The following is a 27,664-nucleotide window of genomic DNA, read 5'->3' as shown; positions in this document are numbered from 1 at the left end:
TCTACTGTCCACCTAGGGATATTATGAGGAATCAGTTCATCAAAATAAGCTAAATGTGATGAGCTGGGTGGTGTTCTCTGCAGCTGTATGGAATTCCAGGCAAGGAACCAGGTTGGGTTGTCCAGGTCTTTCTTGTCAGGAGCTCCAGACAGCTCCAGGTTAGGAGGGCTGGAGAGAGGTTATTCAGCCTTAGGGGAGATCAGTTAGATTGGGAGAGAGAGCGTCCAGGATCATTGAGCAGAGTTCATCCGTGTTCTCCTGACTACAGCCTTGCCTGGAAAGTAATGGAAATGTTACAGGGGAAATAGTGGTAGACCCTATGATCCGTGACTCAGACCATGGGATTTATTCTCCTACACATCTTGTAGCATCACTAAGGGAAGACCAGTGGTAGTTGTGCTCTGAGATTAGGGAGCTGTCATTCTGAGGCTGGGGCGGGGTGCATTAGAGGACAATAAGCAGTGCCCCTCCCTCAGTATGGGTGATTCTGCCATGTGGGGCCACCCCCTTTGATAAGAGGGGGACACAGACCTGAGGCCTGGACACTCGGGCCACTGCTCTGCTGCTGTGAGGATGGGCCTAGTGGACTCAGAGAAGGGGTTATCCTGGCCTGGCTGGGTAAGAACCTTTGTGGGGGCTCAGTTTATTATCATAAGCCCACTTCTAGCAGTTATTTTTAAACACAGAATACACAGCTGCCTTTTAAATAGTTACTAACCTGCATAATTTCTTCCCAGAACTGTACAATCTCTCTTCAACCCACACAATCTCGTTTCATCCCTCACGTCTTTTCTCAGCCTCTTTCCTGCCTGCAAACACTCTTCCCATCCCAAGGCGGTAGAAAGAATATTTGACTTGGAATGAGAAGATCTGGAGTCCAACACTATTAACAGTGTTGCCTCAAGATAATCACGGAGCCTCTGTTTTCCTTGTCCATAAAATGAGGATGACACTTCTTCACTAACTGGCCTCACTGGGCTGTTATGAGGAAAGTGCTCTAGAAATCGTAGAGTGCTATGGAAATTCAAGTAATTATTATTATTGTCACCAGCATCATTACCATCATTGTTATTCCCAGTCCATGTCATCTCTTCTTGGCCCTCACAATCTCTTCCCAGCCTCCCCATCTTTCACCATATTTACCTGTCCCTCAACAATCTCTTCCCAGGTGGCCAATGTCTCCTAGCCCACCCAACTCTAAGAGGCAGCCCAGTAACTGATGTCATTGGTGCTCTTTTCTCCAGCCCTTAGAAATGGTCACTCGCCCAAAGCAATGGTTATTTCCAATGGTGTTGTATTATTCCCTCATCCTAATGCCTTGTTCCTGATGTTACTGCCCAGGCACTACGTCTGTCCGATGTGAGCACAGTGTTGTCTCCTTACTGGAAGAACTCCTTTAAAGGTTCTGGAACCTAAGGAGATAATAGGAGAGGGCCCAGGGCCATTAGGAGTCCAAAAAAATGAGGAGCTACTGCAACAATAACAGCCATTCAATTACTTATTCCTTTCCTTTCCTTTCCTTTCCTTTCCTTTCCTTTCCTTTCCTTTCCTTTCCTTTCCTTTCCTTTCCTTTCCTTTCCTTTCCTTTCCTTTCCTTTCCTTTCCTTTCCTTTCCTTTCCTTTCCTTTCCTTTCCTTTCCTTTCCTTTCCTTTCCTTTCCTTTCCTTTCCTTTCCTTTCCTTTCCTTTCCTTTCCTTTCCTTCCTTCCTTCCTTCCTTCCTTCCTTCCTTCCTTCCTTTCTTCCTTCCTTCCTTCCTTCCTTCCTTCCTTCCTTCTTTCCTTCCTTTCTTCATTGCTTTACTCATTCACTCACTCATTCTTCTATTCATTTATTTATACATTCCTTGAATCATTCACTGTTCATACCATGGTTTCTTCCTTCTTTTCTCCCTTTCCTCAATCCTTCACTCATTCATTATTTTGTACACACAGTCATTTACTTTTCACTCCATTCCTTCACCCCATTCATACCATTTCTTCACTCACTCCATAGTTTATTCATTCACTCATTCATTCATTCATTCATTTACTCATTCACTAATGCATCCTTTGATTCATTTACTTATTTACATCCATGCATTTATTCACTCATTTGTTCTTTCATTATTCATCCATTCTTTTATCATTCTTTCCTGGAGATCTTATTAATTCACTGACATGCATTCATTCGTCCACTATTTTTTCTTTCATGCATTCATTTACCTACTGATTCATTCACTCATTACTTTAGTTATTCAATCATTTACTTTTCTACTCATTCACCTCATCTAGTCATTTGTTCACTTATTCCTGCATTTGCTCATTAGTTCTTCATTCATTTACTTATTCACTCATCCAATCCATCCAGTCATTCATTCATTTATTCCTGCATTTGCTCATGCTTTCATTCATTCATAGAATCAACATTTACCAAGGTACTCAGTTCTGTGTTTAGTTATATTGTGGGGACAGGCAGAGAAAAGAGTTCATCACAGACTCATTGGGAATGAAAGAGTGTAATAATTTGACACCAAATATTCTCTCAAGGGCTGAGAGAAGGCCAAGGAAAGTGTGTGTGTGTGTGGGGGCAGGTTGAGGGAGAAACAAATGCAGTGAAGAAAGGCTACTTTAGTGGACTTGGAAGTTCTGAATACTCACATCCTTTTGCATTAAGTCAGCATAGACCAAGCAGGCAGAAGAGATAAGCTCATCAGCATCAAGGTCAATAAGATTATTGCAGGCCTGTTAGGGGACAGAGAGGAATTGAGGGTCTTCTTGGCCTGACTGTGGGATGCATTCCCTGAGGGGCCATGAACAACCCAGAGGGAGATAGGCACCTACACAATGTGCTATAAAGAGCTCGGGGAATGCCCTATGCCCCAGATATCTCCTTCTCTTGCTCGAGTCCCTGAAATTCTATTCACCTAAGGTGTTTTTCCCAGTTATAAACCAATATCAGTTATTAATACATAAGAATAGATACTTGCCCAAGAGCAAGTTTTATTAAGGGGAAAATAAATCCTGAGAATGGAGCAGGGGAGGACTGACTGAGAGGAAACAAGATTCCAGTCCAATTTCATCACCTTCACAACCTCCTCCCTCCCCCACCTACCCCTGGCCAGATGTGACAGCATCTGGGACTCCTGGACTCTCTTGCTCCCTCCATTTTGCTCCTACCACCTGAGTCACTGAATCCAGGAGAGAATAGATATGAAGAACAAGTTCCCTCTTGAGTACTTGTAATTTATTTTTATTTTCTAAAGTAAGTTTTTATTGCTGTTTTATTTTATTTTTTTACACCATCATAGCTATTCCCAGTAGCCCTTTCTTTCCTCCTTCCAGATAGGCACCCGCTATGACAAATGGTGTTTTTTAAAGACAAAAAAGGAGGGAAAAAAGTCAACAAATTAATATAACTGATCAATACCCTGGAAAAGGACCAGAATCATGTGCAATGTATAACACCTCCCAGGTACTTTTTAAGGGAGGCACCAATGATAGGATAAACATAGCAAGAGCTGATATTTCGATGATGCTGTTGAGATTACAAAGTACTGTCTCAGGTTATCCCATCGATACCCCCCAATGGCCCTATGAGATAGAAATTACAGGATGATATAATTAGACCCATTATACAGTCGAGGAAACTGAGTCTCGGGGAGAGTAAGTGACTTGACTAGGGTCACACAACAAGTATTGGAGGTGATATTTGAATGCAATTCCCTTTTGACTCCATGTCCAGTACTTTTCTTTATGTTCTTTCTGTTTCCCCACTTCACCTCCATTCTTTAATATCTATTTTTTCTCATTTGCCAGGCTCAGTGTTGAAGAGTCCTCAGGTCCACAACTACCCCTAGGAGGTAAGGGAAGAATGGGCACCATTCTCCCCCCTTTCCTGATGAGAAAACTAGGGCCCAATATTGCACTGCCATGGAGAGCAAGGATAGAACTTGATTCAGGTTGAGAGCTTGAAGAGACCTCAGCAGCCAGTTACTCAAGAACTCTCATTTAATAGATAAGGAAACTGAGGCCAAAGAGGTGTTAAATAAATTGCCCAAGGGTCATAGAGATAGTAAATGTCAGAAACAGGATTTTAAAACAGGTCATCTGGATCCAAAATCAATGCTCTTTCCATCCTATCGCACTGTGGCCTGACTCTAAGCCAGGAGGAGTATGCTGGCTTAAGGGCAGCTAGGTGTAGTCAGAGACTCATCTTCATGGAGTTCAAATCTGGCCTCAGACACTTACTAGTTGTGTGACCCTGGGCAAGTCACTTCTCTCTGTTTGCATCAGTTTCATCATCTATAAAATGAGCTAGAGGAGGAAATGGAAAACCACTCCAGTATCACAGCTGAGAAAACCCCAAATGGGGTCACGAAGAGTCAGACACAACTGAATAACAAAAAAATGCTGGCTTAAAGTTTATTGTTAAAATTTCAGTAGGAGTCTTTGTAACTCAGAAATTGGCAATCAGGGCTTGATTTATTGCTTTGTTGATTGTTTAGGTGTAAGAAAGTGTCAGAGAAAATGCTAACAATGCCAATTAAAAGCATATCATGAGTATTGAGAACCTGGTTGTTAAATGTTTACTAGCATACTCCTGCTCTTGTGTCCTTTCACTTATACTGGGGTGGGGGGGAGCAGGGGCCTCAAGGGTTGAAGGATGGAGAGGAAAAGGAAAGAGAAGCACCGACTTTCCCCAAAGATTCTCAGGCAGAACAGCCTATGGCTTCCCTCACCATGACAATATCTTCACCGTTCATACTTTCCAGAAGGACTTGCTGCTTTACCATCTGCAACATGCTATAGGCCACCAACACCTGGAAATTCCTGCAGGGTTTCCCTGTCAGCAGGACCTGTGGGAATCATGGGCCAAGGAGAGTCAGACCCTACTTAGGGTGTTCGGGGTGACCTTCATAATTGTGTGTCCCGCCCTGTGCTAAACTGCACTTGTATTTCCTTTGAATATGTCTTCTGTTTATTTACCTGTCTATGTGTTGTATCCCTTCTTCCTCCCCAGGAGAATTATGCTCTTTGAGGACTGGGGTGACCTCATTTTTGTCTTTCTATCTCCAGTCTAGCACAGTATCTATCTGGCAAATAGCAGCAGTTTAATCGATGCTTATTTGATTGACTGGGCGACACAAGAGGAGGTGGCAACTTGGGTCCTGGCCTCAGAGAGCAGCATAGTTCCCTTATCTATAGGAACTATGAGGGGAGCAAGAATAAGGAGAAAATGGAGGGCCATGTGCTCAGGCCCTTGGTGACAGAAGATGAGTTCATGGCCAAGAAGCAATAGCCAAGAGAAGGAGTGGCTACCACATGGTTGAGGGCGGGAACTGTGTAATTTCCTCTTTGTGACCCTAGCACCTAACTATGTGTAGTATCTTGCACATAGTAGGTTCTTTAAGAATATTTGTTAAAATAAATTGAATCCCTCTGCTTTAATTCTGGAGAGTCTGCTGGAGATTGGGCTCAGATTCATTTTTTCCCCAAGGTTTCCTTTCCTTAAGACTATGTGAGGACTGCTTTGGGGGAGAAGAGCACATTCACAGAAACCAGAAGAGGTCAGAAAATAGATGATTATTGCAAATGGCTTATCTGGGGTTCCCAGGCCACCTGGGACATAGACAAACATCCTGAACAATCTTAATCATTTGTCAAATATCCAGGGCATTGGGCATCATCCCCTTATCATATACGTAAGTTGCAAACTAAGAGGAAAATCTGGATGTCTTCTTGCTGCCCAAAAGAAAGATTTCTAATGTGATTGAATGTGTTGCTGATGTTGCAACTGAAAAAAAAAATCTGGATTTCCCCTTGGACTCCCACTGTGGGGGAAAGTGCCACACGTCCAGGGAAAATTTGAACAACAAAGATCTTAGTACAAAATTTCTTGTGATCCAACTAGGCATCGTCAAGGGAAGTTCCTGCCCTGCACCTAAAATGGGTGCTAGATTCTCTCACCATGGTTTGGGGATATAGTGGTTCAGAGGCCCATAAAGGGGACGACTTGTGTGGACTTGGTTCCAGTCCTGGGTCCTTTGGGGAAGTGAACCTGGGTGTTACCAGCATCATAAGAGACTAATGTATGGGGAGGGGAAAAGAAGGAAATTCTTTGGGGTGAAGGGTGTGGGTTTATCCAGACTAATCTCCCAGCCCACTAAATTCCTCACCTCCCAGAGCCTCCAGACATCATCAAATGACTTGAATGCCCTCTGGAAGAAGAGGCAGAACCAGGGGAAGAGGGATTGCACAGCTCCTGCCCCTTTCCCTTCTATGGGGGAAGAAAAACAAACCCAGCTGGTGACTGGCTCTTCCTCCTCTTCCTAGGCCCCCTCCCCCATCCCCTGCTCCCAACCCACTCCTGTAGACTCACCCACCACCTCTCCCAGAACTGCCTGTGCCTCTGCTCTCTAGGAGGAGCATGACAGGCCATGAAATGACAGATGAGTCATTTCAACTGCTAGAAGCCAGGCACATCAAGACAAGCAGGGAGCATCCTAGACTAGGTGCATAAAACCCCGGATGCCATTCAAAGTCATCCCACACAGTTTCCTCATTTTATAGAGGAGGAAACTGAGGCCCTAGAAGTTAAGTAGCTTGTCTGAGGTCATGTAAGGGTTAGGTGGAATTTGAACTCGGGGTCCTTGATTCCACGTTCAGTGCTCTTTCCCCTGGACCATGCTTGGATTGAGTTCTTTGCTTCCCCCGCCCCACCCAGGGCCCCTAACTAGGATGGAGTAACTGTGGGAGGGAGAAAGGTAAAAGGGTAACTTACTCAAATGCTCAGCAAAGGTGGGATCCAGGAAAGAAATCAAGGAGTTGAGCATTTCTATGTTCTTCCCCACCCCGATATTAATGACACAGCTATGCTCCTGGGGAGACAGAGGATGACAAGAGGAAGAAAAGGGAAGCAGAAAGGGAGAGAGAAGGGGAAAGAAGAGTAGAACAGAAAGTGGAACAAATGGAGAACACTGGAAAAGTCATTTCTCATGCTCAAGAATGCTCTTTCCCCCAGCTCCATGCCAACCCTTGGTGCTGGTATACTTCTCACTTGGTGTCACATAGCATCTGATACCATTTCAACCCAGGTCTCAGTGTTGAGGATTCTAAGTGGTTTGATGTAGCCCATGGCCAGGCCTTCATGACCCGGGTAGGATGCCTCTCAGCAGACTTTTGGGAGAGCTAAGAGCAGACGTGCAGAAAACCACTGGAAATGGGCCATTTTCTTGCTTGGGTGTGAGTGTTTATATCAGCTCAAAGAGTGGCCAGCTCAGTCTGAGAATAAGCACCTCAAATGCGTCAGAAATGGATAAGGGAGGAAGTGAATTGTTTGGATAGCTGTAGGATTGGCTACAAGGGTAGTTGTGGATATTGGGAAAGAGACCTCCACCCAAATCCTGCTTTGCTGCTTTGTTGTGGCATGGGGGTGGGCTCAATGACCACAAGGTCATGAATTTAGAGCTAGAGGGGACCTTCAAGGTCACCTAGTTCAAACGCTTCATTTTATAGATGAGGAAACTGAGACCTAGGGACATAAAGTATTCAAAATGGCACAGACTATGACTATGATGTACAAATCTCTAAAGTGATATTAGAGTAATTTTTTGGCAACTTGAAGACCAGCTGACTTAGATACTAAGAAGCTCATTTCTAAATAGGTTGACCACTAGCAATTACTCAGTTGGCTATAGCAACCTATGGCTCAAAGAAAAACATAAAATGGCTTTGTATGCACCCCTTTTCCTTACATTTAAAATTTCAAATTAATATATTTTTTAACATCACTTTCATTTCTAAACCCTTCCTTTTTCCTTCATGGGAGAGCCATCTCTTATAACAAAATATAAAGAGAATAAAACGTATTTTAATGAAACTAACACTTTTAAAAGTCTGATATTATATCCAATGTTCCAAACTGATAATCTCTCTGCCAAGAAGGGGAGGAGGTTCATTTTCTCTGCTTTAGCACCCTTCCCCCTCCCCCCTGGTTTCCCTTTCATTTTCAAAGTGTCAGTGGCAAAGTACTCTTAGAAGCAGGTGATTTTTTGATGATCTCGTACTAAATTTAAACCGTTGGTCTTCTGTGTGTGATTTTCGTCCAATGACCAATATATTGTTATGCATTTTGAAGAATGGAACCACATCAACAATGATGATGTTGTTGTTTGTCCTTCATTCTGGAAGAGGACCATGACATTGGGGTGATGTCATGACTTTTAACTAAATTGGATTTAAGTGAGGCATGGCTGGGCAATGTCACCAGCCTCACTCTCTCCTCTAGAACCCTCTAGGTCCAGTGGTGAGATATATATCAGGATAACTGGAGATGGCCCTGAATGTTTAAGGCAATTGGGATTAAGTGATTTGCCCAGGGTCACACAGCTAGTAAGTGTCTGAGGTGAAATTTTAACTCAGGTCCTCCCAACTTCAGGGCCAGTGCTTTAATCACTGCACCCCCCAACTGTCCCTACATTGATGCTGATATTATCATGATAAATGAAGCCAGAAAATATAAAAAATCTGTAAGGATGTCTCATGGGTGCTTTTTGGAGGGGCAAATCAAGGAGCTGGTGAGGACGCTTTCATCATATGTCCAAAGGCAATAAGAAATTATTCATCAGACTCAGAGTCATTTCACTTTTTAGTTTTCAACAGGCAAACAAAAACAAAAAAACCCAAAATAACCCACTGTGAATTGAATTGCAGCTTACGTATCAACATGTCTTTGTATAAAATGTAAAGTTAGAGTAATTCTATAAGGCACTTGGCAAGATCCTCCAAAATCAACATAGATCTTGATATTCTGATCATTACAAAGGTTGCCACCGGTGAGAATAAAAAATAGGTTTGGAAAAATACAGTTCAGGATTAAGAAAAGAAAGAGGACAATACCTGTGGGATTACTCAAGAACCTCATACTTGTATAAGATGAATACCTACTTTCAGAAGAGTGTCTGGACTAGATGAGAACCAAATAACATTCTCCAAAATGAAATCAACTATATCCTAACAGACAGGAAGGGTCTAGGTACAGGTGTGTGAATCACTTCAGAATTAGCTACCTGTGTTTAGTAAGAAAATCAATTAGTTAGAATAATGGTCACAATTAAAAGTGAATTAGAAGAGAAGCTAAAGATGAGAAGGTATTTTGTGGGATTGTAACAGTTATAGTCTGACCCGTTAGAATAAATTCTTGGTGCTGGGAAAATGGAATCACCCTCTTCTACTATTTTACTAATGTAAAACAATCCCTGTAACAAGGAGACCAAAGCAGTCCAGAAATTCTTCAGCAAATACATTTTACCTCCAGAGAACCTTGATTTAAAAATTTAACACAGCTATTTACTACCTCTCTGACCTTGATCAAGTCACTTCAGTATTCTGAGCTAGAACTATTTTGTGATTATGGAATAAATGTACTTTACTTATTAATAGCTTGGTGATCGATAATGAAGATTTGGTTACTAATCATAAAATTCAGTGACATCTCTCTCAGGGAGGAGTCAGTTAATAATTAAACAGACATATAGTTAAGAAAATATAGATATAACAGACTTTGGAACTGTTTCAGGGACGTCATAACTCTCTCTCTGCAATGTCACTTGTTGCCAAGCAAATTTAATTAGCTAAAGAGAGGTTTTGCTTTGCTTTCTATTGCTACCTGTGGCTGAAACAGAGAAGATACTTTTTGTTGTTTATTATGATCTGCTACCAAGAAGAAGAAGAAAAGGAAAAGGAGAAAGAGGAGGGAAAGAAGGAGAAGAAAGAAACAAATGAATTGATTTATATTGTCATCTGTTTTTGCTGAGAGGTAAAACAGAAGGATCCTGCAAAGATACTGAATTGTAGAGGCATTTGCCAAATTTAGGATAAGAGCTATTGCTTTTTCCTATGAGAACACAACATTAATTCAATTGAAAGCATCAGCTAAGCCTGAAACTGGAAGTGACAGATACTACAGTTGCTGTCAGGGAGCAAGCTCACTTGAGGAGAAAAGCAGCTTAGGAACAGAACACAAGAGAAGCAGCCCAAATAAACCCAGCCCATCCAGCTGAGACACCATGCCTAGTGAAGTGTTCATCCACTATAATGTGGATCAGCACAGCTTAGCAGCGGAAGCATTTGTTTGACACAGAAGCTATGCTCACCAAGGAATATTTATGGATAATTCCCAAGACGGAATAGACACTGAAGTCTGTGCTTCCAGTGTTATGAGTTACCCTAGCCATATATACTCTCCAAGTGTGCCTTACTATCCTTGGACTTCAGGTGTAAATCTCTTCTTTGTACTGACACTATGTGCATTGGTAGGAGAGTGTAATTCAAGTTTATAGGTATAATATTATGAAATGTTGTATATTTGATTTTCATTTTCATTAAGTGTTTTTTTGACTAAGGTTAATCGAATGACTTATTTTCAAATGGACTTTTCTAGATAGATAGGGTGCTCATGAGCTATAGTGTTAGTAGGAAGAGACAAGGATCGCCCCTAGGACCCTTCGAGTAGTGAGTAGTAGCAGCAGTCATCCTGCTTCTGGGAAACTCCAACCTGCCAATGTGGAAGCAAGTTGAGGGCAAATGGAGTGAGGAACATAAGTGGGGAGAAACTTTCTAACAATGAGAGCTATCCTAAAGTGGAATAAGCTGTCTAGAAGACAGTGGACTTTGTTGAAGGTCTTCAAGCAAAGGATGGATGTTTACTTGTTGGGAATTTTATAGTAGAGCTTATTGTTCAGGTACAAGGTAGACCAAATGGCCACTGTGGGAACTTCCAATTCAGTCATTCTATGGTTCTGAAAAATTAGAAAATGTCTTCCTGCAGTTGGGATGTCTTAATTATGGGACTGGTGAATCAGTATGCTAGACTTGGAGTCAGGAAAAACTAGGTTCAGGGTGAAAAGAGCACTGGATCTAGAATCAGAAGTTGTTATTCACGTCTGACTCTTTGTGACTCCATTTGGCAGATACTGGAGTGGTTTGCCATTTTCTTCTCCAGCTCATTTTATGAGGAAACTGAGGCAGGGTTAGGTGACTTGCCCAGGGTAATAAGTGTTTGAGACAAATTTGAACTCGGGTCTTCCTTACTCCAGGCCCAATGTTCTATCGACTATGCCACCTAACTGCTTCTAGAATCAGAGGACATGGGTTCAAATCCCTGCTCTGGTAACCTCGGGCAAGTTACTTCATCTCTCTGGGACTGTTTCCTCATCTGTAAAATGATGCATTGATAGGGTTCTTCTATATTATATAATTCTAGAACCTGGTAGTCAAGGACAGAGCCAAGATTTCCTCCAGTGTTGGGTGATGTGAATGGCTATGAAATTCTGATGATGCAGTCACAACAATGTCCAATGAGCAGCATCATCTAAGGAGACTAAAATGACCATAAGGAACACAGTTGGCTTTTTAAAGGGCTCATATAAGAGATGGAATAGTATCAGGTAAGTGAGAATGAATATAAAAGAATGACACACTCCTGTAAGACCAGAGTCAGGAGTGTGAAAGCTCAGATTGAGCTGAGATAAATGATAAACCCAAAGGATAATTTTTTAAAAATCAAAATAAAGCACTTTCAGCTATGTTTGAGGAGAGAGTTCACCCTGCTGTTTGTGGATGGAAAGGTTGAACCACTTAAATGCCACTTTGTTTCTGTGTTCTCTGCCCAAGAGAACCTTCAGCCTGGGAATGATAGAACAAAAATGGTTAAGAGGGAATAGGAACCCAAGAGAAATGAGAAGACAAAGGAGCCTCTACCTATCCTCCAAAGTGTCCAAGTCATGAGGCGAACTATGACTCAGAGAATGGAAATAACTTTTGGATGTAATTGTTGAGCTTCTGTTGCTGATTTTTGAGAATTACAAAAGGGGCTCAGGAGTGGAAATAGGCAAATGCTGTTCTAACTTTCAAAAATGAGAAGGTAGATTCTGCGAACTATATAAGACAGTGAATTACCATCAGTTTGAGGAGGAATATTGATGAGGAAGTCTGTAAGCACTCAAAAAGGGTTGATATGAACCACTAAGAACCAGCATAGGCTCCTGAAGAACATATCAGACTAACATTTCCTTTTTGTTGAGGTTATTTGAGTAGTAAGTCAAGGGAATACTAGAACATAAGATAGTTGGATTCCAGTAAGATATTTGACAATGTCTCACATGAAAAGGCAAAGAAATGTGAACTGAGTGACTAACCCAAATCCATTAAGAGATAGATGTCTACCTGTCAGGAAGTATTTAGTAGGGGGCCCTGGAGCTCCATTTTTTTTGTCTCATTCTCCTCAAAAATTTTTGTGAAGGCACAGATAGTAGGATTGTCAAATTTTCAGATGACAGCTAGGAGGGATACCCAGTATAGTGGATAGCATAAAAAGGATCCAAAAAGATCTTAAAGGGCTAAAAGAGTGCTTGAGAGAAAAACCTGGAAAGACATGAACTGATGCTGAGTGAAGTGAGCAGAACCAGGAGAACAATGTACACAGTAACATCAACTTTATGTGATGATTAACTGTTATAGACTTAGCTCTCTTCTCAGCAATACAATGATCTGAGACAATTCCAAGACTCATGATGGAAAATGCTCTCCACATCAAAAAAAAAAAAAAGAAAGAAAGAAAAGAAAAGAAAAGAAAAGAAAAAAGAAGAAAAAGAAAAAAAGAAAAAAACTATGGAGTCTTAATGCAGATGGAAGCATACTGTTTTCACTTTATTTGTTGTTTTTTTTCTTTCTTGTGGTTTTTCCTTTTTGTTCTGATTCTTCTTTATAACATGACTAATGTGGAAATATGTTTAACATGGTTGTACATATATAACCTATATTAGATTGCTTGGGGAGGGGAGAGGGAAGGGAGGGTGGGAGAAACATCTGGAACTCAAAATCTTACAAAAATTAATGTTGAAAACTATATTTACATGTAATTGAAAAAATAAAATACTATTATAGAAAAAAAATAAAAGACATGATAAAAAAGAGTGCCTGAAACTAACACAATAAATTAATTAGTCATGCAATGCCAAACTCCTGCCCATGCAGAGGATGTAAAATTAACTTCATGCAAAAAAAAACCCAAAAGACATTGAGGGTCTAGGGGATTAAAAGCTTGATATGACCCAACAGTGTAACATAGCAGTTTATGGGACCTTTTTCTTTCTCTTTAGTCTGGATCTCTGATTTTATTGGCATAATAATAATAATAATAATAGTAAATTTAACATGCATATTGTGTTTACCATATGTCAGGCACTGTGCTAAGTACTTTGCAATGATTATTTTCCTCACGATAGCCTTAAGATGTAGGTGCTATTATCCCCATTTTGCAAATGAAGAAACTGAGGCAAAGAGCAGGTAAGTGACCTGTCCAGGAGTCACAGAGATAGTATTTGAGGACACATGTGACCTCTGGTCTTTCTGACTTCAGCCCAGGTGCTGTATCTACTGTACCACCTAGTTGCCCCAAAGATACTAACCTTACCTATGTAGATCAGCAAAGGTTCAACAACTTACAGCTGTTAGATTTTTTCACAATGAGTAGTGAAGTGATTTGCCCAGTCATGGAGCTTCAGTCAGAGGTGGGATTTGAATCCAGGTCTTCCTGACTCTAAGGCCACTTCTCTATCCACTCTACCACACTCCCTCTCATGATCTCTAATGTGATTTTAGATCTCGTTAATAATAGCATGTTGTCCAGAATGAAGGGAGTGGTGATCCTGCTATGTTTTGCCCTGGTTAGAGTACATCTGGGATTCTGTGTCCAATTCAGGGAACCACATTTTGGAAAAGATATTGACAAGTTGAAGTGTCTTCAGAGGAAGAAACTGGATACTGAAGGACTCAAAACTATCCCACAAGACAAAATGAACTCGGGCATTTAGCTTGGAGAAGTGAAGACTGGCAAGATATGGGAGTGGTCTTGATATGATTGAAGAGCTGTCTTGAAGGGCTATCATGGGGAGGAGAATTAGGTTTGTTCTACTTGGCCCCTGAACTGGGATTTAAGACTCTTCAAGGAGTGGATGTCATTTGTCATCCCAACATAAGGAAAACAATTGGGGATATCAAAATGTCGAATGGACTTCCTTGGAATCCCCTGTCACTCAAGTGGATGCTGGATAGCCAGTTGTTGGAGGTGGGAATCATTCTTTGGGTAGGGGTTGGACTAGAAGACCTCTGAGATTTCTTTCAGTTTTGCAATTCTGATTCTGGGAATGAGAAGCAACTTAATATGTTGGATGGAGGGCCTGTCTGAGAGCTAGGAAGACCTGGGTTCAAGAACTGCCACTGTCACATATTGACCATGTGAGCCTGGAGAAGACTCTTTATCTCTTAGTGTCCCCACCCTCCTCTTCTTCCTCCTAATTTAATTTTTCTATTATTATTGTTGGGCCAACCAGGTGGCACAATGGATAGAGTGTCAGCCCTGGAGTCAGGAGGACCTGAGTTTAACTCTGGCCTCAGACACTTGCTAGCTTGTGTGACCCTGGGCAAGTCACTTGACCTTGTTGGCCTCAGTTTCCTCATCTGTAAAATGAGCTACAGAATGCAATGCCAAACTCCTTAAGTCTCTTTGCCAAGAAAACCTTCAGTGGGATCACAAAGAGTTGGATACAAGTTAAAAATGACTGAAAATTATTATCATCATCTGTAGGGAATATGCCATAATGGAATTAGTTCAGAGTCAGCAAATACTAGATTCAAATCCTTCCCTGAGCCATCCTGACTCCGTGACCCTGAACAAGTCACTTTACCCCTTCAGTCTCCCCAGGCAAATCTCTATAATTATAAATTGTAAAACAAGTGCTCATCTGCATTGAGAGAGAACATATCCTTATTGGTAGATCCCTAGCCCAATTAAATCATAGGTCTACTTCCTCTTATGACTATTATTACTATTAGTTGTAGTAGTATTATTATGTATCAATATGTAGTGGTGGTGGTGGGAGGAGGAGGAGGAGGAGGAGGAGGAGTAATAGTAGTATTTAAAATTATTCAGTGGTTCTCTCTGACATGGAGCAGCTAGTTGGCTCAGTAGATAAGAGTTCTGGGCCTGGAGTCAAGAAGACCTGAGTTCAAATCTGGCCTCAGACATCTGCAAGCTGTGTTACCCTGGGCAAGTCACTTAACTGGTTTGTCTTAATCAACCAGAGAACAAAATGGCAAACCATTCCAGTATGTTTTCCAAGAAAACCCCATGGACAACATGGTCCACATGGTGGTTGGACATGACTGAACAACTGAACAACTCCTCTCTGGCATCACTACATAAATAACAGAATATGTTTAAAATGTACATCCATCCTTAACCTAGCCTCACCCTAATCCTGGGACAGAGAACATATTGAATGCACATGCTTTCATTCATCCATCCATCCATCCATCCATTCATTCATTCACTCACTAACTCACTCACTCAATGTAAGTAGACCATTCATCATATGGTAGGCCTGACACTAAGTGGTGAATGAGCCAAGTCCTTGCTCCCTAACAGCATAGTGCAAAGTGAAGGGCCCTGGGGAGAGCCCTGAGAATGTATAGGGAGGGGGCTAGGACTGACAGGATGCAGGCAGGTGAACAGAGATGAAGTCGGATGACAGTCTTTGGTTTGGGTGGTCAGGGTTTGGCCGGCTCACTCACCGTCTTCTGCAGAAAGAATTGGAAAAGCCAGAAGGTCTCATGGTCGTTCTCCACCATCAGCTGGAAGAGCATCACCATCTCATGGAAGCCCTGCTGGTATTCTAGCAGAGATACAGCAGAGCTGGGCCAGGGGAGGGTGGAGGGGTGGAGAGGGCCTGGGGGAGGTGCACGGCTCAGGGGAGTCGAGGGCCTAGGAACTTGTAGGGGGAGATTGAGGAAGAGAGAGGCAGGATGCAGGGAAATGGACAGGAAAGGCTTGGGCTGGTTTGAGAGGTGTGTTCCCAGGCAGGTCCCGGGCCGTCCTAGGGTAGCTCACCAGCCTCAGTGTTGCACACATAACTCAGGAGTAGAATCTTCTCCAGGCGTTTCTTGTCTATGATAACGTTGCCCAGTGGATCCTTGTCGTACAGTCTCTGGATGTCATAGGCTTCAGGAGGTTGGGGAGAGAAGCACAGAATAACCTCTGAGGTCTGTTAGAACCTCACCCACTGTCCTGACCAGTGCAGGCAAGGCTACCAGATGGACAGATATTGGCCCAGCGAGGGAGGTTGAGAGAGCAGAGCCAGGGGCATCTTTAGAGCCAGAACTTTGGGCTGCAGCCCCAAGGATGGCAAACTCTCTCACACTGGAGTTGTTTAAAGCTCACACATAAAAACCAAGAGAAGCAAACCTTTGCTGACGGTGTTAGAGACTGACTCATGCAGAGCCTCATTGTGTCAGAGGAGGGAGAGAGACGATGGAGAGGGCTGCTTTGCCCCAGAGCATGGCTGGGATATTCGGGGTCCTTGGTTGTCTCCTTGGGAGGGGGAGTGGGCACATTTCCCTTGTGTTGTGCCTTCCTCTGAAGGGGCATTTTTTGTACTGGGACATTTCAGTTACTGGACCAAGTTGTCTGAGAACTTGGGCATAGAGAACATGAAAGGGAATAGATGATGGGGATAACTGGATCACAAGGAAGGTGATAGTTGTATCCTTGACAGACCCTTCTACTCTCCCTTCCCTTTTCCTTAGAATAGGTCAGTGTTCCAGACCTTCCCAGCACCGGGGAGGGAGACAGGAGTTTATCCCCTTCCCTAGAATGCCATGCCCCATGATGGAGCAGCATGGGTATATGGAGTTGGTACTTGAGAATTCTCTGATCTTCAATGGACTCCATCCACTCCAATCAAGCTGGTCTCAGTATCACTGCACAAACACTTATCCCTCTTTATTCATGACATTTCCCCTGCCCTCTAATCTATCACTATTTCTCCTCTGCCACCTGCCTAGTATCTTCCCTTCTCCCTTCCACCAACTGTGTACCTTTCTAAGCCCAGCTCCATCCTGTTTCTTTCAGGAAACTTCCTATGTCTATTCCAGTGGACACTGATAGGTCCTTCCTCTGACCTCCCAGTTTATGTCACTTGGCATATATTAATTGCCTTGTGTGTTCTCTAGATCTCTCATATGTAGATCTCCCTTCAATCCTCTTACAATGTGTCCCAGGGCAGGCACCATATTTCCTTCCAATGCACCTGGCCCAAGAGACTCAGGAAAGACTGAATTGTTGATGCATTGGCCAAAATATGGTTATGAGAAGCTTGAAAGCATCTCCGGCCAGTTCTACAAAACCTGGGGAATCTCCTTCCCTGGATATCTTTGAGGGAGGGGATCCTGAGTGGTTCTGTCCAGTTCTGCTCACAGATATTGTTTCGTGTCTCCATGAAATTCCGGTGCAAATTTTCCAGGAGTGGTTGGATTTTCTCATACATTTCACATAAAGCCTCATAGTTCTTCCTGCAAGGACACAAAGGGGATGTCTTCAGGGGCCCAGCAATGAGAACGGCTATGATTTGAGGCTAAGGGCCAGTGAGAACAAGGAATTCCTGATCTGCCTGGGGCTACCAATTATAAATGAAACACATTGCCTCTGATGGATGGGTGCAGAGCTGATACCAATGTATTTTCACACTGGTCTTAGACAAACTTAACAAGGAAGAACAATCAACTTCAGATCTCTCCCAAATATATTCCCAAGGCAGAGAGGGATTCACAGCACATCTTTTGAGGTTATCTGTATCTTTGCTTCCTAACCTTCTTCCTCATATACCCTTAGAGTCATAACTAGGCATGAGGAGAGGTCTCATATGTTCAGGACAGATCCTGTTAAGGGAAAGATGCCACCCCATGAAGAGGAAGACAGGATTCTTAAAAAGGCCTCTGTGAGTACAAACTGGGTGATACCATTGCTTGGGAGGCACCTGTGTACAAGAACAAGACAGTGCGGAACCTGGAAAAGCTCACTGTATCTTTGAGAAGACCTCAGGGTCCTACCTCTGCCCCCATGTGCCTATATCATCCAGGTCCGTGGTTCATCTTCCATAAAAGATATAGCAGAGGTTTCCAAGCGCAGTGACACTAGCCAATTGCAGTTATTCTGAGAGAAGGCATGGCCTATCCCCCAGAAAGTCCAGCTTATGCCACAGATCCATGGTCCCCAAAACCTTGACCTCTAGCTCTGCCACCCAACACTTAGGAGTAGCCAGCAGGTAGAGAATGCAGTGGTACAAAAGGTGGTCCTGAAGGAAGGGACCCATAGCAATGGATCCTGGGAATGAAGGTCTGGGGCCAGAAAAGAGAAAGGGGGCAGTTATACTGTGTTGTAAAGGACTGATGGAGGATCATGAGGCATGGCGATGAATAGCAGAGCAGAAGTACACCCCCCCCCCATACTGACACTCTAAAGTAAAACTCCACTTGCCACAGCTTGGTTACTAATTCCTCTTATTGATCCCCAAGAATGCTCTGCCACCTCCTGCCCACCTGTTCCAAATCCTCCTAACCATCTAAGTTGCATTCTCTGTGAAGTCTACTCTGACTACGTTAGCCCATTCTTAACTCCATGCTCTCATCTTCAGAGCTCTTTGAAGCAAAATCATCTAGTGCAGAACCAGACTTTACACTATTATTTATATGTCACTATCTCACATAGGGAAATTGTGTCTCCCCACCTGGGAAGAGCTGTTTTCCCAAAACAACAAACATTTCTATTCCTCTGCCCCTAGAGTTGAGCTGAACATATAGTTGAACACACAGTGGGGGCTAGTAAACAAAACAAAATTAAAATTAAAACAAAGCAATTGAAGAGAAAGGTTGTGAAGAGTTTAGAACAGTGGTGTCAAACTCAAATAGAAACAGGGGACACTAAACCCTATATTACATCACTATAGGCAACATATTGACCTAGAAAACCATTTATTAACATCATCTATGTTCTATTGTATTTTTAAATTAATTTCGTTAATTTTTTTCCAATTACATTTTAATCAAATCCAGGCTGTATTCTGGAGAGTTGTGTCAGAAATGCCTATGGTGTTTGACATCTCTGGTTTAGACAACTATGATGATACTAATGCTAATACTAATGATTGTTGTTGATTGCTGATAATAGTAACTCTGTTAATATAGCACTTTAACAAAGTCCTTTCCTTACAACAATCCCAACTTAGTCTGGGGTTTTAGAGGGCATGGAGAGGGTTTCAAATAAGTAATAAATACAACTATTATGGTTTCCACTTTATAGATATGGAAACAGGTCTAGAAAAGTCATCCTTCAGACCTGCTCTTATTTAACCCATACTTTCCTCCATCCCATTCCCATAGAATTATAGATCCAACATACTTCCGGGTGCTGTCCACCATCAGGCGCTCATCCTTGGAGCTCCTCCATGAGTAATAGCCGGTGAGGAACTTCCATGCCTCTGTCCTCACGAAGGGGTGCAGGCCCTGTGAGCAGAATGGGTGTGGGGGATAGCCCCTGGGGTCACATTTAAGGCAGAGCAATAACAGAACCTTGGGTCTCTCCCCTGGGCTGTCCTTCCCAATGCTACACCTTCTCCTCACCCTCTACTGACCTCTCTTCCTCACCCCTCCAGGTTTCCCACCTCTCTAAGGGTATGGATGAGGTCCTGGTGGTGACCATTTATCATGTCTCCCCTTCCCTCAAGTCTTTAAGAGCATTAATGGGGCCCTGGTGGTAGCCACCTTTTTAAAAAATCTTTCCCAAAATAAATTGAAGGACTTACCCTCTCCAGGATATTGAGGCAGATAAAATCTCGGGATTTGGCCAGATGACCATTCTCGTCAAAGTAACTATCCCATTCTGTCTTGTCGATTGGTGGTTTCCTCTTCACCTGGTGTGGCCAGACCAATTTAGTGCTCTTTTAAACTTTTGTTCTATTTTTCTGTTCCAATATTGGCTTAAAATGATAAGTCCTAGAGCAGACACTGGTCATTTTAGAAAATGGTTTCTGGTAAGAGCTGAGATTTTTTTGTAAATCTAAACTGTAGCACTGGCAAATTGTAAAATGATGGTTGGATGAATATTACTAGTGAACACCACAGGTAGCAAATAGGCTATTAGAAAAAGGAATGATTCCTTTTTACCGTTGAGAGGGGAATACTGTTTTGTCTGGTCTGATTGGGGGAAAATAGTCTTAAGTTTTCTTACTGCTTGCATAGAGATGTATTACATGACTCTATAACCTCTGTTTCTGCTATAGGAAAAAGGAAACAAATGGGAAATAGGAATGAAAGAAAAGCAAATTAAAGTCTTTTCTATAATTAGAAGGTAGAGGAGTAAGTGCTCACTACAGCAGCTCAACTGTTGTTAGATGCAAAAAGTGTTGTCAGTGGGCTTTTGATGACAAGTTGGCCTGAAGTCCCAAAGCAATAATTGTCCTTTTCTTGAAACTGGAGCATCTCCCAACTATTGTTCCTCTGCTCTTTTACTAGTTTTATGACACCAAACTGCTTCTCATTCTTATTATTGTTTTGTATTGCTAATCAAAGAATAGTCCTTGTTCAGACCAGGCCCAACATAAGACATAACACTGTCACCTACTTCATTACTGGAATGTCCCTAAAGGGGGAAAAAGAGTTTGGGTTTAAAAAAAAAACCTAAGCCCATTGGGGGCAGCTAGGTGGCGCAGTGGACAAAACACTAGCCCTGGATTCAGGAGGACCTGAGTTCAAATTTGCCCTCAGACACTTGACACTTACTAGCTGTGTGATGACCCTGGGCAAGTCACTTAACCCTCATTGCCCTAAAAAAACCCCAAAACAACAACAACAACAAACACCTAAGCCCAGATAATGATCTCTGGAATACTACTAGGAAAAAAAGATTCCAGGAGAGATGAAAGTGAAAAGGGAACATGGAGTTTTTCAGTCTTCTTGGTGGGCCTTAGTGGGTAAGAAAGAAGAGGGAGGGACATCCTTCTGCTTCATTTACTGGGTTTGCCTCATAGGCAGGGCCCTGCTAGCTTTCCCGCCTTGTTTTCAGGAGGAAAAATGGATCCAGCTTAAAATTAAGGTGGATACTTTTGATAAAAATTATGATGGTGACGATGACAATAATGATGGTGGTGGTGATTGGGATAATTATGGTGTCAATAATAATGGCAATTATAGTGATGATGATGCTGGGAGTGGTGATGAAGATCAAATTCACCTGCTCTTGTAGGATGAATTCAACCTGGTCTATCTTGTATGTAGATTTTTCCTTTGAAAGCTTTCATTGATGTGCCCCCTCTCTGAGCCTCACCTCCAAGTATCTAGTGTTCTTCTGCTGACCTTATCCAAACCTATCCTTTCTAGGTAGCATCATATGTTCTCTATACTTATCCTTTTTTCATTCCATGTGATATAGTGGATGGCATTCTGTATTTGAAATCAAGAACTATGTTTAAGTCATTTAACTACTCTGAATTTGTTTCTTTATCTCTAAAGTAGAGATGATCATAATAGCATTTTCTTATTGCTTTGAGATGTGAAAAATGTTTAATAACTATTATCTCATTTGGTCATCACAACAACCCTGCTAGGTAGGTGCTATTATTATCCCCATTTTATAGATGAGGAAACTGAGGAAGAGAGAGGTTAAATGATTTGTCCAGAGTCTCACAGCTAGGAAGTGTATGTATTTGAATTTAGATCTTCCTGAGTCCGCATCCAGTGCTTTATCACCTGTGTGCCCACTCACTGTCTAATGATGACAAATATAAAACTTACCTCCCAGGATTGTGGCAAAGATTAAGTGAGAAAAGACAGGTAAAGTACTTTGTAAACTTTACAATGCTATAGCAATGTCTGTTATTATTGTTATTTATTTTCATCAAAGTAACTCCTTGGAGATAATCTAGCTAATTCACACTGAGGTGCTAGTGACTGCTAATGACATCTCATGGTCTTCCTTTCAAGAGGCTTCTTATTTTAAGAAAGGATCATGTAATAAACTAAAGGAACAAACTCCCTGGGGTCTCACTTCAGTAAGCATGGGAGATCAGGGCGGGAGATATTCTATGTTAGGGCTCTTACATTGCATCAAGATGGTACCTGTCAATTCTACCTCCATGCAGGAATGGATCTGGATAGGATGGAGGATGTTCTCACTAATAGGAAAGGACCTATCTCCCTCCCCTGGTGCTCTCCTACCCTAAGCACTGACCAATATACCTTTGCCTTCCCATCCTTCACTTAACCACAGACCTTACTCTTGTCTGAGCTGTAGTGGGTGGTATCACACACCAAGAGTAGCTGACACCAAGGTATCAGAAAATACAAACAGGTGGAGAATCACAGGTAAGTGAGGAGGTGGAAGGTTTGTGAAGCCCCCCTCCCTGTACAAGACTTAGACACAAAGCTTTGCAGGAATCAGAATTAGTGATTTACTAAGCCAACTAAGACTTTGTGACCTCCATGGTGACTAAAAGGACATTCTGCGAGTAATGTATGTTTGTAGGAGGTTAGAGGCTTTGCTGAGGCTGGGGAAGTCCCCCATTGGGGACCACTCACCAGGATGAAAGAGGCTGACTTCATGGCTGAGAGGCTGTTTTCTGGAGAGAGGGTAGTCATGGCCTCCTGTCAGCTGTCTTCAAAGCAACCTTGGAGTGGGAAATTCCCCAGAGCCTTGTGAATCCCAGATCAGTGAGAAATGTCTAGGCTCTCCACTGTAACTTTTTGATGAGAAGGCTCTGGGTTACTTCCCAACCAGCTAAATCATGAGGGGGAGATGTCCCTCTCAATGGGCTCTCCCACGGGACTGAACAGGATGGGATGACATCACAAACACTCTAGTAGATCTCACAATGATGTCAGAACACCATGAAGACTCAGGGTCTTCTAATATGAGACCTGGACACACCTAAAGATAACTAACAGCTAGTGTGTGGCAAGGGCCAAATGTCTTGACAGGTAGAAGCTGCTATAGGTCAGAGGAGGGAGAGCTCACCCAGAAGGGCTTCCTGGAGGAGGGTGGGGTATGAGCCTAGTCTTTCTTTGTGGGGCAATGAGGATTAAGTGACTTGCCCAGGGTCACACAGCTAGTAAGTGTCAAGTATCTGAGGCCAGATTTGAACTCAGGTCCTCCTGAATCCAGGACCAGTGCTTTATCCACTGCACCACCTAGCTGCCCCAAGCCTAGTCTTAAAGAACAGGTAAGGTGCCAATGAGTAGTGAGGTTGGAGGAGAAGGCATTCTGGCCCTCATCTCACCTCTTCCCTTCTTCAGCAGAGTTTTCTACTCTGTCCAAAACATGGCACAAAAGCATTTCTCTATTCTCTGCCCAGTAATAAGAGATGGAGATAAAGTAGCTTCATCTTCCCTGCCCCCAACAGCAGCAGAAAATCATACAAACTTACCCATACATTGCATTTCGTGGTTTACTGAGCACTTCCTTTATAGCAACCTTAGGAAACAGGTAGTGTACATATTATAACACCCATTTTGAATATTAGGAAAACTGAAGCACAAGTGACTTCCCAAAGATCACAGGGCCAGTAAATGGCAAGGCTATGACTTGAACTCAGTCCAGGGATTTTTTCACTAGGTTGGGTTGAAGTGAGACTATGAAAGAAGACTTGCTCCTGACATGGATTGATCTAAGTCATCTTTACCTGGCCTCTTGTCAACTCACCTCTCTAAACCTTTCAGAGAGGGTGGCAGTCATTAAGAGCATGGCTAGCACCAGGCACCACTAGCCATCACCCTTAAACAGGCCAAATTTCTAAATGAAGAATTTAAATGAATTTAAATACTGTAAATGCCATCTGGCTCCCAAGCATCTTTAGCTATTCTATTAGGAGGCAGGAATGAGAGGAGGCGATTTGAAAGCAGAAGTTCTGAGCTTGGGTTTAAACAACCTCTCTCCACTGTGGATGGTTCTTTCCTCTCTGAGCCAGAATTCCCTTAACCATGAAACAACAACATAAAATACAGCTCCCTGCCTCTTGCTTTCAATTTCTTATTAACATAATTAAGCAGAGTCCCTAATAACACAATTCATTATCTCTTCAGCTGCAAGCAGCCGAGCCCCTTTAAATCAAAACACGTTGTTACCTCTTCCCCATCCCTGCAGTCCCAGTTCTGGGCAGAGCTCACTCACCCAGATCAGCTGGGATTGGTGTGTCAGCTCAGTCTTTAGAGATGATGCCCTTCTGGAGTTTTACCTAGAGGTAGTCCCTTCAATGGAGCAGAGAATTTGGACCAAGGGGCAGTGAGGGAAGTGGGCAACCCATCCTAACTCAGTGAAATTGCATCTTATTTGAAGCAAGGCTTCCAAAGCCAATATTCACTCTACCCCTCTGCTTTTCACCTAAGAATCATGGGGATACAACCATGCTATCAGAGGATTCTGTATAGTGAGCTAGAAGGGACCTTTAGGGTCACTTCAAGGTCAAGAACCTCATTTTGATAATAAGGAACATTGGACCTAGAGATATCATGACTTGACCAAGGTCAGCAAGTGATGAGTGTCAGAGCCAAAATTCAAAGCCAGGTCATCTGACATCAAACACCAGGACCTTTCTACTATATCACCTACCAGGTAAAAGGAAAATAGATTCACTATCCATGACATGAGAAAGTACCTGTAATTGTTTAGTTTCTCTCTTCTTTTGAAGCAACTGTGAAGGGCAATTTCCCATCTACCCTAAGATGTTATGGGATCAAGTTTTAATCTGGGCAGCAGGAAAGGATAGTAGAGGTATCCAATCAGACACAGAATATTGCATGAAAGTCCATGGCTTCCATAAGGTTAGAAATGAGAGAGTTCCTTCTAATTACCCATTGACGCAAGATGCTGATGTAGTCACAGAAGTGCCCGTTCCATCACAACCAATCAGAAGGAAGGAGGAATACATCAATATACCTCCTCCCCCAACCTTACCCTGATACCTTAAGGCCTTTCACCAACCTAAAGACAGTGGGCTCTTTCACCCTACTTGAGGTTATCAAGCAAAGCCTTGGTTAGACAAGACAACTCTGAAATCTCTTATATCTCTGGGATTCAGATACCTGTTTCAGAACCTTACCTATCACCTCTCCTCCCTATACATTTGCATACTCATCTGTTTGGCCTTCTCAGGATTTAACTGCAGGATTTGTAGGGGTCCCTTGGGCCAAAGTACAATAAAGATCTCAGAAGACTCCAAAGTATAGGTTATTCAAAAGACAATGGACCAATTCATAGACCTAAAGCAACCCCAACTCATCATCAACAAAGGCCTGGATGCAAGAAATGGAGTAAAATATTATCAAGGACACATAACAACCTGAAAAGGAGATTTGCCAGGTCAATTCAATTCAATTAAACAAACATTTATTAAATGTCTACCATGTACCAGAAGAAGCATCATGGGATAATAAATAGAGAGATGTTCTTATAGTCAGAAGACTGGGAATTGAGTCCTACTTCTGCCCTGTATGACCCTGAGCAAATCACTTAATATCTCAGTGTTCAAGACTAGAAGTCTCTAAGTTGCGGAGTAGGGACTAATCTGTGATGGAAGAGGAAATTCCTAACTAGGAGTTCCTTCCGCAGCTGGAATCACAGATATGGGGTGAGGCGGGGAAATGTCCCCAGCATTAACCTAACGAGACAAAGCCGTCTCAGCCCTCAGGAGTTTCGATTCCACTGACAGGACATCACTCCATAAATACTCCAGAGAGTATTTGCCCACATGCTGACTTCCTCTGGATCTTCTAAAGGTTCCTGGATACCAAAGCAATGCTCATCAAACTCATTATAAAAATGTTAACTAGCACAGGTCAAACAGCACTTGGAGTATTCCCTTAGACACATTTCTTCCCCTTGATGTTTTTTCCACATTGCCATCTAGTCATTAAGAACTACTCTATCCATCCATGCATCCATGCATCCATGCATCCATGCATCCATCCATGCATCCATCCATTCATCCATCCATCCATCCACCCACCCATACATTCATTCATTCTTTCATTCATTCAATTAGTCTAAATTCCACTAACTATAGAATTGCCTAGCTCAAAAATGTCAAACTCATCAAATCTGCTAGAAGCAGATTAAAATATAATTGGGAAATGTTTAATAAAATAAATAAAATACAACATGGATTATATTAACTTGTGGTTTTCTAAGTCAATGTGCAGCCATCAAGGATCCATTACTATTTAACTTTGACACTCTGGTCTAGTCTACTTCTCTTCATATTGCCCAAAGAGACAGTATGATAGACTTGGTCAAATTCTTTGCTAAACTCCAGGTAAACTATATCTGAAGAATTGCCTTGACCTACTACAAGTCTAGTAACTCTATTGGAAAAGAATATGGGATTGATCTGCTATGGCCTACATGACATCATAGTGGCCCTTTGTGATCACCACTTCCTTTTGCTAGATATTTACTACCTTTAAAATGTTCTAGAATTTTACTTCGGGCAGGTGGGGCTCGTTAGCCTTGGCAGGCAACCCGCCTAGGGGAAGGAAACCCTGATTTGAAACCTCCGCTGGCTGCCTTGCGGCTATACCCATATATGGGAAAGGCTTCGGGAGTTAACCCCGAGAAAAAATCAGGAGTCAGAGTCCCTTAGGCAGTTGGATGCTGGATATCACATCCCTCTGGCAACTCATGCGGCAGCACTGGTGCCAAACTGTATTGGCTCTGCCTCTCCTTTGGATCCACCAATGTCGCGGAGAGGGAAAACCTGCTGCATGGGCAACAGCTTGTTTTCCATATTGATCCGCCCAGGCCAGTGCCCTGGAGAGGACACTCCAGCTACTCCTCATAGGGTAGATACAACACGGGATGCGGCAGTTACCAGTTATAAGTCACTCAGTGTCTGCAACTCCCGTATCGGACTGCACAGCCACACTGTGGCCCGTGGCTCTTCAAGGCGCTGATCCATGGTCGTCCTTTACTGGTAGAGGCCTACTACTACTACTACTAGAGTTTTGCCATAAATTGAGTTGAGCTCACTGGTTTATAGTTTGCAGACTGCTGTGTTTCCTTTAAAACAATTCAGGATATTTGCCCTTCTCTAATCCTAAAGCTCTTTTTTCCCACTATCCATATCTCTCAATGACCATTTACCATGACTCACCAAAACAATCTTCCAGTCTGTGAGAAATAGTAATAGTTTGATACATGGTAGAATCTTCTCAGAATAGTCAGATACATGAGAGCATCTTCTCAAGGGCAGTATATCCATATAGGGAACATCAGGGCAATATTATCTAGTGAATCACATCAACTTAAGAAAGAGAAAAGGAAGTTTTTCAGGGCTAGAGATAGAAACCAGCTTGAGCTGACTCTCGCCAGTGTCCTAGAAAAAGTAGGTAAAAGGTGAGCCCTAGTCTCTACTGAGCTTGCTTAATACACTTACTAATATGAACTTCTCCTCCCCTGTCTAAAATTTCCACCCCTTTTTTGATCATGGGTTGCATGAAGGCCTATGTGTATGCCAGGCATAACATATCAAGGAGGATTTAGCTAGAATTCTTCTGGGAAGATCGTGAACCTGTGCCTAGCAACCCATGGTGGCTCAGGAGAGGGACTGATTGCGACAGAGTGTAGGAGAGATATCTGGCACTTGCTTTCAGCATTGGCACTCACTGATTGGCTTTACTGTGGGTGCCCCATCCTCATGAGAATGCAATAAAGGCTTTTGTCATACCAAAGCTGCCTCTGAAAGAACTTATTCTGAGGAGTTGGTCTGCACCTGTTTCTCACAAGTCTTTTCAGTATTTTGGAATG

General features: G+C 42.6%; 1 protein-coding gene across 1 annotated transcript; it reads right to left on the bottom strand.

Annotated features, from left to right (window-relative positions):
- Positions 1 to 1,379: 1,379 nt before the first annotated feature.
- On the bottom strand, positions 1,380 to 22,506 carry TBC1D21 (TBC1 domain family member 21). Its single transcript, XM_043989333.1, has 11 exons — positions 22,447 to 22,506; positions 19,677 to 19,784; positions 19,274 to 19,377; positions 17,294 to 17,388; positions 15,929 to 16,039; positions 15,613 to 15,713; positions 6,761 to 6,857; positions 6,156 to 6,256; positions 4,719 to 4,835; positions 2,638 to 2,721; positions 1,380 to 1,412 (listed from the first exon to the last, which is right to left on the bottom strand). Exons 1-11 carry the CDS (start codon positions 22,504 to 22,506, stop codon positions 1,380 to 1,382), a joined length of 1,011 nt encoding a protein of 336 aa, XP_043845268.1.
- Positions 22,507 to 27,664: the final 5,158 nt, after the last annotated feature.

This window comes from Dromiciops gliroides, chromosome 2 (genome assembly GCF_019393635.1).
Source record: "Dromiciops gliroides isolate mDroGli1 chromosome 2, mDroGli1.pri, whole genome shotgun sequence".
NCBI classification, from domain to species: Eukaryota; Metazoa; Chordata; class Mammalia; order Microbiotheria; family Microbiotheriidae; genus Dromiciops; species Dromiciops gliroides.
Note: the sequence above shows the minus strand (reverse complement) of the source record. Positions and strands in the feature narration are given on the sequence as shown.